This window comes from Pseudopodoces humilis, chromosome 3 (assembly GCF_049639895.1).
Source record: "Pseudopodoces humilis isolate 2021_Gansu_Grassland_sample_001 chromosome 3, ASM4963989v1, whole genome shotgun sequence".
NCBI lineage: Eukaryota > Metazoa > Chordata > Aves > Passeriformes > Paridae > Pseudopodoces > Pseudopodoces humilis.
In genome coordinates this window covers 90,740,847-90,754,107 of record NC_142202.1, presented here as the reverse complement: position 1 = coordinate 90,754,107, position 13,261 = coordinate 90,740,847, and the positions used below count along the sequence as shown (strand labels likewise).

The window sequence follows — 13,261 nt, the reverse complement described above, 5'->3', positions numbered from 1 at the left end:
GCAGTGCCAACGTACACACCAAGATGAGGTACTTCCATTTAATCAAAGAATTTTCAAGGTTGGAAGAGACCTTAAGGATCAGTAAGTCCAACTGTCAGCCCAACACTGCCCTATATCACTAAATCATATCACTGAACCTCGATGCCTCTTCAACATCTTCAGGGATGGTGACTTTATTACCTCCCTGGGTAACCTACCCCAATGCCTGACCACCCCAATGGTTTTTTTCTAGTGTCTCATCTGAAACACCCACGTTTCAACTTCAGGCTGAATATTTCTTTATTCTAATTTGTGCAAAGCAAGGAGCTAGGTGATAACCCACAAAAGGTTGCTATCTCCCCCATCATCAAAGCTTTATACCATTTCTACATTTTAGCAAAGAAAGCACACTTCACTGACTACATGTTACGCAGCTCTCTTATTAATTCTACCTTAAATGACGCTCTTTCTTCTCATGCTAATTAGTCTGCATACTCAGTACTTCTCTTGAGTTGGTTGGTTTCTTGAGTCAGCAGACCATGGTGGTGGGAATCTCTCCCTGCCGGAATTACCTTTTACCCAGTTGGAACTGATCTCCGCACAGTTGCTGAGTTGGCTTTGTTTGTTTCTTACTTATCTTGGGAGTTTTGCCAAGTGTCCTTGTGGCCTGTAAATTCTGTGTCCTTTGTGCCCACTATCAGTGGTACATCCTTCTCAAGCTTTGCTAACCTCTCCCCCTAGACCTAAGATCATTGAAGTGTGTTAAGCCCTAAACCTTAACATGGCAATTCTACTGACAAGTAATTTATCTTTCTAACGCCTGGACAGCAACGTATCATTGTCCAAATACTTGCCTTGGTAATGGTCTGCTTCCCAATATGGAAACCCACCCTTGCACACTCAATGTAACACCTTCATGCTACCTACACAACGGAACAAAACCCATCTAATAGATGAGAGTAAAGCCTCTGCTGTAGTGTTAAATGTTAAAATCCTTTTAACATTCAATGTATTTGCCGTGAGGTACTTCTGCCTATGAGAACATTGGTATACACAGTCGGGACCTTAATAAGCTCAGAAGTAAGGTGCCAAGATTACATAATAGAAGAAAATAGTTTAAAAGAATGATTTGAAGAAAAAGCTTTTTTTTATTATTTTTTTATTTTTTAAGAGAAAAGCAAAGAAAAAACATTGCTCCATGCCTTCTATGTGTGAAAAACACTACCTGTATTAGCCGTGTACCACACTCCTGACCATCCATCTCAGATGTGGATGGCCCATCCCTGGAACTGATCAAGGCCAGTTTGGATGGGGCTTTGAGCAACCTGGTGTAATGGAAATGTCCTTGCCCAGGGCATGGAATTTGACAAGATGATCTCCAAAGGTCCCTTACAACACAAACTATTCTGTGATTCTAAATAAAACTGATCACAGGTGACTCATGGACTACTCCTGTTTCTCAAGGACAATCTTAATGACAGCTTCTCTCTCTTTCCACTGGACAGCTACTGCCACACATATCTGGAACAATTGTTAGCAACCTCCTCATGTGAACCTTCCTTCAGGCCTGGAGGTTTAAGGGAAATTGAAAATTTTCCTGAACATGCAATGAGGTCTTACGGGTATTGTTTACTGTTAACAAAAGCCACTACCAACATTTAAGTATTTTCATGCAGTTTGCTTCATATAGGTATGTATGCAGTAGAAAATACCCTTTTCACTAGTTATTAAGTTCACTTATGGAAAAAATAGCAGTTCTTCCATATATTTATTTATCAGTTAATGTGTCATTACAATACCATTATCATTAAATGATGGCCTAAAAGATAATTAAGTTTTAATAATCTGACTGTTCATTAAAGAACCTCTGCCACAAGTTTTCAGTGTTAGATGGAAAAAGTAGATTATTTTCTCTAGGTACAAATACTTCTGATGGATGTCTGATAATAGCCACAGTGGGTTTTTTTGATTCAGTTAACTTCTCACCACTGAGGTGATAAAGCATGGAGCCAGAGAAATAAACAGCTGGTAATGTACCTTTAATTAAAGCTTTACTGTCTTAAAATAAATCTAACGCCTGAGGGAGCAAATTTCAGAGGAAAACAAGTCTGGAAGTGCCACAGAGGCTGGCTACCCTGTTTCTAGCCAGCAAGCTCATGGATATTCTCTGCCACAGAAATAATTTCAAAAATCTGCAACAGGAGAACCAAGATTAAAATGTAATTCCCAAAATACTTAATTTTGATCAAGCAGATTGGAAGTGGAAATCCAATTAAAAAAGTACCATTGCTAACTCTAAACAAAACAAATTCACAGAAAGTGTGTCCCAGAAACGAAACATAACTCATTGACAATAATGAAAAAATTAAGAATTTCTATGCCACATTAAAAATTATCACAGACAAAACAGAGAGGATGCAGAGGCTCTCATCTCAGTCAACACAGCCACCCCCAACTAAGCACTTTTGCCTGTTACCCCTCCCATGTAACAACATCACAGCTGCAGATTTTTTTGTGCATGACAAAATGTGACTAGAGATTGTGTTCTGCACACACCACAAACCAGGAAGCTGGGTTATTGAAAATTGAAATTGAGAATTTATAACCATTTGCATGAATCTAAAGAAATAAGATGTGGTGCACTACAGAAAGAAGTGTCATCTTTGACTTCTCTACTAACACCTGAGGCTAATATTATTAAAAGGACTAGGATCATATTAACTTTAGATTTCTGCAGCAGAGACAACCTTATTTATTTATTCACCTCTGAAACAAAATGCTGCAAGTTTCTAATTCGTCTTTTGCATCAGAAAGAAAAATAAAAAACCTGAACAACCGAATATGCAACATCAACAATAAAATCTTTTTTGTACTCATCCTTCTGACTCACCCTTTCTCATGCTGTTAACTAAAATAAGGCATCTGCACAGCAAGAAGAGATCCTGAGGGAAAATAGGAATTACAATAGAAAATATCCCATGATAAAACCACAGCAATACACTTGATATCCACAGAAGATTTGTTATCAGAATATTAGAATATTTTGTTATCAGAAATATACAAACAATAGGTAATTTAAGCTTCTCTTATTAAAATCTGATATTGCAAAGGAGGAATAAATGTTCATTATGAGGGCGGGTCAATATTTATGACCAACTGCAGCTTGCTTTGGGAAAAAACTCCTTAAAATAATCCTAAAAAACAGTCCTAAAATACCCCAACCAACCAATCACATACACATAAAAAAAACCCTAAATAAAAATCCAAACAAAATCCCACACAACAGAAAATCCCAAAACTTCCAAACTGGTTTTCATTGATTACAAAATTAAATTTTCAAAGATCATCTCAGTATAAACTACAATGAGCCTTGCACTGTCACATACACAGTGCATCTGGCAGTACAGCTCTCAGGTAGGTCACTGGTGCTACACTACAACATGTACACATCACCCAGCCTCTAAGCAGAGGGAGATGAAGCAAAATTATCAGCCATCATAGGGTTAGCACACTATGCATGTTTTGAGAGCTAGACTGTTTAGTTTAGGTTTTCTCTGATGCCAGGATTAAAACCAGGCAGAAAAAGAAGTTTTATGGCAGTCAGTCAAAGCATCCAGGGAAGGAATAAACAGGAGGACTCTTCAAGGGCACCTATCTTGCTCAAGTCAAGATTTAAAGGGTTATATTTCTCTGCATTAGTGTATTCCTTTTGGAGCTTGCATACATACACGCTCATGGCTGTCAAGCAGCATAAGCTGATGCAATAACATCACACCTTCAGACACAGCCCCAGAAATGCCACTATTTGAAACAGCAGGTATCCATACAAGAGATATTAAGCACTAAGTCTATTTGTAAACAAATAATTCCACTGTCCCTTTATTTAGCTAAATAAAGCTGAAAGAGAAAGGGTAAGCGGACACGTGACAAATCACAAAATCATTCATGAGTGCTGCTTCCCCCCAAGCGGCCAGTGGGTGAGCACATCGATTAAGACAGCTCCATTGAGACGCATCTGCACATGCCTCATTTGGCAGAGGCCATCATGAGGAATTTCTGCGTGAAAACAAAATAAAAAAATGCATTCTGTTTGGAGAATTTCACTGGGGGACAGAGAGACTAAAAGCATTTGTCCTAAAATGACAAGAATGCAAAAAAAACCTGTAAGACTTCATGTCACCGCTGGTTTTAACACAAGCACAAGATTACCAAGAAAAGCATTTAAAAAAGCAATTTCTGCACACTGGTATACTGCAGCAGTTTGCATAAAGTGAGAATGGGAGATCATGACAGTACTGATGATGAACCTGTATAATGATTTGGATGAATTTTTTTGAAGACCATATACTACTGACATTCTGGAAAATGCAACAACTATTTTTTGTGATTCTGTTTTATTCATAACAAATAGAAGAAAAAGTTAGTTAGAAACTTTCAGATAAGCATTGAAGAAACCTCACAATTTGCTGTACAATTATCTAAGTGGTTTGGATAGACAGACAAACATCTTGCAGCATGTAAAGTTTAAAGAAACCATAATAAACCGTCTATTCTTGTTGTCCATGCAAGTCAATGTCTGTCTCAGCTTCAAAGCTATCATGTGGCATCTTGTTCCACAGGGCATCTAGGCTTTGTAAAATAGGTACTTGTCTTAAAAGGACATCTGCTCTTCTGGTCCACTAGGTTAGCCAAGTTTCTTGGAAAATGAGAAATAAACACTACCTTTATGTATGCCATGATGCTCTCTGAACCTACTCTATCAGTTCTGGTCCTTTCTTCTCTCTTTTACAACATTTTTATGCACAGGTATCTGTATCTCACCAAGCCTCACTGGTCGTCTTTTTAGCAAACAGCTGATGAAAACTTCTGTGTACATTAGGGATAGTACCTGTACTTATTTAATGCAGCTGGTGAGCTAGATTCACCACTGCTAAAAAAATGCCCTAGTTTTTGTTCCTGGTTTTAAGTGGGTGACAGGCAAACTGGAGCCTCAAACTGTGTGTGTCTGAACCCAAATTCATTTCCTTAATACACAGCAATAATTTTAGCAGTCTGAAGTTCTACAAACTGCAATGTAACATCTCTGATCATACCATTTACTCGTTGCTACTGCCCTGGAAACACCCAAAACCATCACAGGCTAGAAACTGTAACAAGACACTAAGGCAATAGCTAGTTCCCTTGAAAGAACCACTCAAGGAAATACAGCTCTTTTCACAGACTAGCCTTTCATTAAGAAGGAGAAAACTTTCAAGAGAGTTATGCATCTTCTAATCAGAACCTTTGGGACATTCTGGTAAGAAACCCCTGGCCTCTTGTAGATCCTGAGAAGGGCTGTTTTGCTTCTTGCATGAGGAAGTGCTGATTAGCACATGTTCATCTCAGTTTTCATTTAACTTATTTACAAGATATAACTCAAAAACTGAAGGACAAGAAGGGGAACTGAGTGTACAGGAAAAAGGTCAAAAGAAGCTTAAAAAGGCCTGAGAAAGATAAAAGGCAAGAAAGAAAACAAAAAAACCAAAACCAAACTAGAATTAACTCAGTAAGACTTGAAGTTGCAAGCAGTGCAGTGGTACATTTTTCATGCTGCCTCATACACAGCATTATCAAATCTTTTTAAAGGCCTCAAAATTTCACTTCAAGTTTCCATTAAGAAAACAACTTTTAAAAAGCTGAAGATGTTTACTGTGTGCTAGGTCCCTACACTTATGGGAACACAACTCATACACAACAAAAACATCATTATGTACCACTTCACTAAACAAGACTGAGCAAATCCAATTCCTACTTCATTCACAAGTACTTTAAAATAAAACTGTCATGTTTTCCCCGTGCTAAATCCCTTTCTTCTGAGATCTCCTTCTGGGACAACTTCTTCCAAATTTTTTTATGCTGAAACAGCTCCTCCTTAGTCTTTACAGACTGTGGAAGACAAGTATTACATGCAATATGAATACATAAGTATATGTTGGTCGGTGTGAAATGCTGTGACTCTACACTTGTGTGCTCAGCACAAAACAGCAGCAGTGATCCTTGCCAAGGGCCAGCCGTTCCACTTGTCTGATCCAAGTGTCCGCATAAAGTTCCAAAGGGAAATTTAAGCAACATCCATCAGTTAGAGGAATGCAACCAGCAGACAAGAGGTGCTGAACAGCACAGGAGACTAATAATGCACTGGCACAGAAGGGAGCTTTTTTGAATAAAAGCTGGGAAGCAGCAGAACAGCCTGCCAAGCTGCACAAACTAATTGTTTCACATAGTATCTGCTAACTGTACTGGAGTTCTGAAACACACTACTGAAAAGTTGCAGGTTTTGGATCCTGCTGCACAAAAATAAAAAAAAAATAAACAATGATCACAACTCTGCAACCCCGAGGTCAAGCATACATTACTGGATGGAAGAGGAAGATGAGAACATGAGGAGATCATACTTGTTAGCATGACAGGATCTCATCAGCAGATGCAACTGTTGCCCAAACTTTGTGAGCATTAAGGCAATGATAGTAAGGCTGGGTTTGATGATGATAATGAGATAGTTCACTGTTTTGTATTCTCCACAGTCAGGAGAAGTCAAGCATAAACAGGGAGGTCAACTGTCATTTTTAAATGAGGTAGAAGGATGATTAAGAGGCAGAAGACCTTTACCTGCGAATGGAAATTAAAGGAGCTTTAGAAAAAGCTTTAGAAAGCTTTTTTTAGAGTAAATTTTACTTTGTTACACTCATATTTGGTAGGCTTTTGTTTTTTATGATTGCAAAGGCTTCATGGTTGCGGAAAATGGAGTAAAAAAGAACTTACCCCAAATCAGACAACAGCACTTGGTTCTGTTAACACTGCAAGCAATAGAAGAGAAGACTTTTGAAAAGGCAGCAGAACCAGTGTTTTGACCTTTCCAGCTCTTTACTCAGGAGAGGATGGGAGCACTAGGGAATGCTACCCTGCAATGCAAGCTGTGATGCTGTCTCACTCCCTTCAAAACAGATGTCATCACCATGCTCTGTTAGCACTTAGCCTTAACACTTCTGTCTGACACCCAAGATGTTGATGTTCATCTTGGGTGTACATGATGACTCCCCAGTTTCATCCCCTCGGAACCCCAGGGAATGGAGTCCCTAGGAGGTTGTAAGCACCACAAGGGACCCCCACAGCTCTGTAATGGGTCTTAAAACACACACTGAGAAGTGGGAGTCTTAATGAGGCAAAGGCTGGTATCTACAATCAGGAGCAAACACAGTATTCCCTTCACAACGCCATCACCTACATGGGGAACAACCTTTCAAGTATCCACACATACCTGAAAAACAAACTCAGTATGTGCTACTGAGGCTGGGTTTTTTCTCATAAACATTCCTTAAAAAAAAATTACAAAATATGTTTTTCACTAAACAGGGTCACAGAAACATCTCTTGAACACAAAAGTAATTTTGTTCATTCTTGTTTTATCTCTACCATTACATGAGGGCTGCCATCCTCATTCTTGATTTCTATCTTCAAGAAGTTTTTAAAACAATTAAACACCCTCAGGCTATGACTTTATACATGAAGGTCGAAGAGCAAAAAAGACTTTTTATGAAAGCTGTCCAATTAGTCAGTTGACTCATCTAAGCTGCATATAAACATGGCGCCACTTTTTAACAACTAGACACCTGAGGAGAAAAATGGAAAACAAATGTACTGCCCTCTGCATTAGTCTATCTGCAGCACATCTCAGCTAAGTTATGGACTGAGGTATGGTTTGTGTTTGCACAAGAGCAGACTGGCTACAAGTACCTGGTCCATTAACACACTCCTAAATGCTGTGTTATGTAAAAATATAACACTGCATAACACAGCAGAACAAAGTTGCCACACCTGAGTTTATTAGCATTTGCTAAAATAAAGAGGTTGACAATGAACCAGGTTACCTGACCTTCTCTGAATGTTCACAGATATTTCTGATAAAGCTCTCAGCTCCTTATCAAAATCATGTCTGCCATGATACTGCTCTTAAAAGCTTGCCTCTTGCCATGCTGGGGCATGGTAGAAGGAAACCATGAATCTCCTCTAACATATTGCTCCACTATTTATCGAGCATGAACACTTTGTGCAGTATGGTCCCCAGGCCAAAAGAAGAATGAGGCTCTCAGAGTCCAGTCTCACCATACATCTAAGATTATCAAGTGATCAGCTGTGGGTGCTGCAGGGGCTGGTTGTATTTGACCTTTTCCTCCACACACTCCTGCTACTTTCCTCACATTAAGCAGAGCTTGTTGGGTCTATCTGTGAAAGAGCTGGAGCTCTGCTGAGAAAACCAACCACCTTAAAAAACTGAATGGAAGAAGAGTTTTCCGCTGGGTTAACTTTTTAAACTCAGCTGGCCAGTAACAACACAAGGCAGACAGCAGAAATACGAGCCTGGAACAGAGAGGGAAGCTGAACCAGCATGCTACCAGATCAGCCTTAGCTATCTTACGAAATTTCACTCTGAGAGAGCAAGGACAACTAAAATCCAACACCCATTGAAAAATGAGTACCAGTTCTTAAAGATTAATGAGAAAACCCTCAAGCTAAGTCTCAGAGCAACAGGAAGACTCCGTCTTATACTCCCAGACTCAAGACTGTGAGGCTCTTTTGACAGCATAACTTCAGTCATATAAGACATGTGGCAACACAAACGACAGAAAGGGACAGATAAAAGTATATTTAAACTTTCTGAGTCCACAACGCTGTGGTGCAGACTACATGTACTCATTAAACAGATTTTAGTAGCCAAGCCCTCATCACTCATGGAAGCAGCTCCTGTGTGCTAATGCTTGCCCTGCTGTTACATGAATTATAAGAAGGACTCATTTAAAAAAGAACTGACTTTAAGAGACAAGTTCTCTCAAGGTGCACATGGTGAACAGCATTCTCCTCTGGCAAAGAGCATCTGTGAACAGCTGCTATGACTTGAATGAAGTTTTCTCACAAATGCTTTTGCTGCTCAGAAAGCAAACTCTGCATAAGACAGAGATGAAATGGCCAAGTCCCCACATTACTTGTATCCTACTCTGCTCTTCCGGCTTCCCTCCAGCCTCATCTGGGACATCTCCAAGTGACCAATGCTGGACCTCACCAACACCCCGGACATGGACAGTTTCTAGCGCAGCACATGTGAAGCTGCTCCTGTCTCCAGGGGAACTATCAATAGAGAAGGCAGCCTTTGCTCCTTGCAGAGCGCTGTCCGGCTGCGGCACAACTGAGCGCAGGTTTACAAGGCAACACACCCAAGACCTTTGACTAAAGTTACGGTCCTCGGGCACAAAGCACCTGTAATGAAGTTCAAGTCGTGACCCGAGCGACCATCCCAATCCTTGTTCAGAAGGCAGGCTGACACGAACCAAACTCCCAGGAAACTCTGGGGTAAAGCAGGGCTCGGCAGGTCCCTTTCACGCAGGGATACAGGAGGAACGCGGTGCGCGGCGAGAGGGCTGCCCCGGCAGAGCCGCCCAGCCGTCCCCAGTCCCGCTTCCCCCGCTTTCCTCCCAAAAATTGATTCGGAGTCCGAACAAGCACTGCCGTGGACTCGAAGCATAGACATGCTTTACTCAGACTCATCGAGAGAGCGTAAACAAACTCCGGAGAAGAAGCAAGCGCTGCCGAGCATCACCGCCCCGGGAATACACGTCCCGAGGGGCTGCCCGGGCAACCGAGCCGTGCCAGGCGGTAACACTGAAAGTTGTTCTAGCGTTTCAGAACCGCGGGTAACCGCGTTTCAGTAGCGGGGCAACCGCGCTGCGCAACGAAATGCGGCGGCGAGCCCGCGTGTGTGCGCGAGGTAAACAAAGCCTCGCCGGGCAGCTCGCAAAGTCCCCTCCCGCCGAGCGACCGCGGCCGAGCGGCCGGGCCCGCTCCGGGCATCGCGGCCGGCGCGGCCCGACCCGCACCGCACCGGAACGGCACCTGCGCCTGCGACAGGGGGCGGCGGAGGCCGCGGCGGAGGCCGCGCTCGCAGGGGTCTCACCCACCTCGTCGCCCCACTTGAGCACGTCCTTGTGGCGGTCGCGCAGGGCGCGGTAGATGTGGAGGAACTGGAGGATGCCGTGCCGCCGCACGTGCTCCGCGTACCGCCGCGTCTCCTCCCAGCTCAGCGGCGAGCCCTGCGACAGCAGCCCCATGCCGGCCGGTCGCGGGAGAGGCCGAGGCAGCGAGGGGAGCCGGAGCGGAGCGAGCGCGCCAATGCGCGGTGCGCTCGGCGCGGCGGGTGCGCTCGGTGCGGCGGCGGGACCGAGCCCGGCGCCGCACGTGACGGCGGCCGCGCGTCAGGCCGTGACTCAGCACTTTCCGCCGGTGGGCGCCGCCCCCAGCGCGGCCTGCGGCGCTCTCGGCGCGGAGCCGCCGGGGAAGGAGTGACGGAGCGGCCTCGGAGAGGCAAAGCCGATCGCCGGCAGCGACCGTGAGCGCCGCTGCTCCGAAAGCCCGGCCCAAGCCCCGGACACAGGGGAGGAGGCGCCGCTCGCCTGCGCCAGGCGACATGGCGGCGGGACGGGGCGCGTCTGGCCGGGCTGGTGCTCCTGGGGGAAAGGGTCCCTTGTGGGCCTGAGAGCGCCAAAGTAAAGGTCCAAATTGAAGGGCCCCAAAGCGCGGACAGTGTGCGAATGCTGCTGTGTATTTTACAGATCAGAGGACAGGGGAAAAACATGATGCTCGGAGTGGGTGGAGTGAAATCCAGAGAGGTCTCACCTCGTCCCCCCCAGATCTTCCTCTGCATCTCTCCAGCTGCGGAAGCCACGTGTTGTGGTGTCAAGCATAAGCCCAGCTCGTGAAGATGTTGAAAATTAATTTGTTACCTGGAAGTTTTTCTGGAGGGAATTGCAACAGCATTGTCTCCGGAAAGAGGATGCGGGAGCATGTCAAGGCGTGTATTTTACATTCGATGAAAGCCTATTAGTGCTAAGTCTTCACTAAATGAAGAGACAAAAGGCTGAAAGTTAACGTGAAGGGAAAGTTTCTCACTGCTGAGAAGCAGAAGTTCATTACTCCTGGACCCTCATTGTTACATTCACAAAGCTCATCATAGGCAGCAGGGACAAGCAGGGCTGGTATGTGATAAACCAATGCTTTGAGAATAGGTAAGGTATTCAAATTGTGATACAGCCCACTAATGGATGAACTGTACTATTAGATATTTCATTAATGACTGTACTTACAAGAACTGCTTAATTGTCTTTATTCCAGGATATGAGGTGCCTAAAGGATAGAATAAGCTTCTAGGATAATAGAATAACAAAACTAAAATGCATTAGTGGAAGATACCAAATATTACAGTAAAGCAATGCAAAAGTATTTTAATGACATAAGTTTCTACACAAAGAGCAGCACTGACAGAACAAACAGTAATTGTTAAAATTACAAACAATTTATAATGAGCTGGTTTTTAGGACCTCATTTTTTTTTTTTTAAAAACCTCATGGTTTTGACTGAAATTGTACAGGCTGGCCTGATTGAAAGCAGTGCTGTTGTTAATACTACAGTAGGTCTGGAGGTGGCTGGTTGACTTAGTTTGGGGGACAAGAAAACAATCTTCTAGCTAAAAGAATCCCACAGGCTTTTTTATTTTTGAAACATCAAGAGGCCAAAAGTGTCGCAGTTGGCAATGGCAGTCTGATGAGGCATATCCCTCATGTGAAAGCCAAGTTGTACTTTATTTCAGATCTAAGGGGACAAAGCCTTGCATGTTTGAGGGCAATTGCACCAAAATATCAAGATTCCATGTTTGTGCCATCACACTGCTATCCAGCCTTAGCTTTTCCACAGCTTTGAGTTAGAGCTGAAGCACTTGAGGAGTCCTGGCAGTGACAAGTCACACCTGATAGCCAACAGCTGTGTTAGCCCCTTTCTGGCTCTTGGGGCAGTGAGCCTGCGTCTGGAGCAACCCTTGTACCAAATCAAAGTTAACATTGTCATCTTATGAATCTGAGCCAACCTGTCTATATTGTTTAGGGTCTGTGCTCTCAGTTCACTTGGCTGACAGCAAGAGCCTTGTGTTACTGAGGAATTTTTCTGGAAGAATTGGGTATTTTGGTATATATCCCAGCTGCTTTGAGTGTGCTGGTGTAAAATGCACTGTAAATATTTCCAGTAACATACACAAAATTTGGAAATTAAGATCAGTTTTATTATATTGTAGGCTGCTATTATGCAATCTGTACTCTTCAGCTGACCACTAATGCTACTCTTTGACCTGCAATTCAAGAGCACAATTTCAGTGATTTGTCTTTCTCAGTATTTAAACTCAGCTCATTTTTGTGCTATTTTAGTGCCAATATCTGCTCTATTTCTAGTCCTGTGTCCTTAGTCTAGTCAATTATACAGCTAATACATTGTTTATAACAGAAAATCAAGGTATTTTACTTTTGCACCAGTAAAACTGATAAAGATGTAAACTCTTTTCTGACACCAGAATTTCTAGCAGAACAGTGTGATGAGTTAGCTCTGTTTGTGAACTGCTCACCACCTTCAGCTCAAGCTTTTTCCCCTCTAGTTCTAACGTATATGTTCTGGCAGTGTGGGGTGATCCACAGTGCAGGACTAAGACATTATAAAGTTGACGGCATCACATGCAGAAATGTTCATTTGCACATCACTTAAAATATGACTTCAAGACAAACCACTATTATATAATATCTGCCCACATGCTTAATGTTGTATAATTATTTCCAGTACATTGAGTATCATGTATAATTATTTCCAATACACTTAATATGAGAAAAAGCTTGTAGACAGTACTTTGGATGATGTTATTAGTTTACTCTGTACTCATATCCCCAGCCCCAAGGCTTAACTATTTTGTCTGAACAGTCCAAAGGAAATGATTGAGGGAAAAGGCTGATGTACCTGTAATTTGGTAGGTTGATCAGAGGAGAATATGTGACTTGCAACCTGCACAGCAAGGAGCTGTTTGACATGTTCCTGCCTTTCTCGACAGAGGATAACACACTTTGTGTTTTGTATAGCTGCAAAGCTATTCAAATCACCTGCCACAAAATCTAAATAGAGTAGCTTGGCTCTTTGAGAATATACCCTCTGGGAGAGATGAAAGATATGTGGACTCATACATGAGGCCACTCCTACAGAATCCTTTCTTTTACCAGCTGTCATTAAAAGTAATAAGTAACAAGCAGACGTCTTGTGATGAGGCTGTTATTAGAAGGAAGAAAGGAAGATTTGTTTTACTTCATGAATCATCTGCAAAATAATTTTAAAGCAGCTTTGTTCAAGGTGATTTTTGAGCTGGCATTGCTATGTATTGTGTTATTCT

The 13,261-nt window shown here is 42.7% G+C and overlaps 1 protein-coding gene across 2 annotated transcripts in view; it reads right to left on the bottom strand.

Moving 5' to 3' along the window:
- GCLC (glutamate-cysteine ligase catalytic subunit) overlaps window positions 1–10,175 on the bottom strand; it is a 36,382-nt gene extending 26,207 nt beyond the window's left edge. For both annotated transcript variants that reach the window (XM_005518101.3, XM_014263583.2), the window contains exon 1: window positions 9,969–10,175. In XM_005518101.3, the coding sequence (XP_005518158.1) occupies window positions 9,969–10,118 (150 nt within the window). In that variant the 5' untranslated portion in view covers window positions 10,119–10,175. The remainder of the gene's footprint in view (window positions 1–9,968) is intronic.
- Window positions 10,176–13,261: the final 3,086 nt, after the last annotated feature.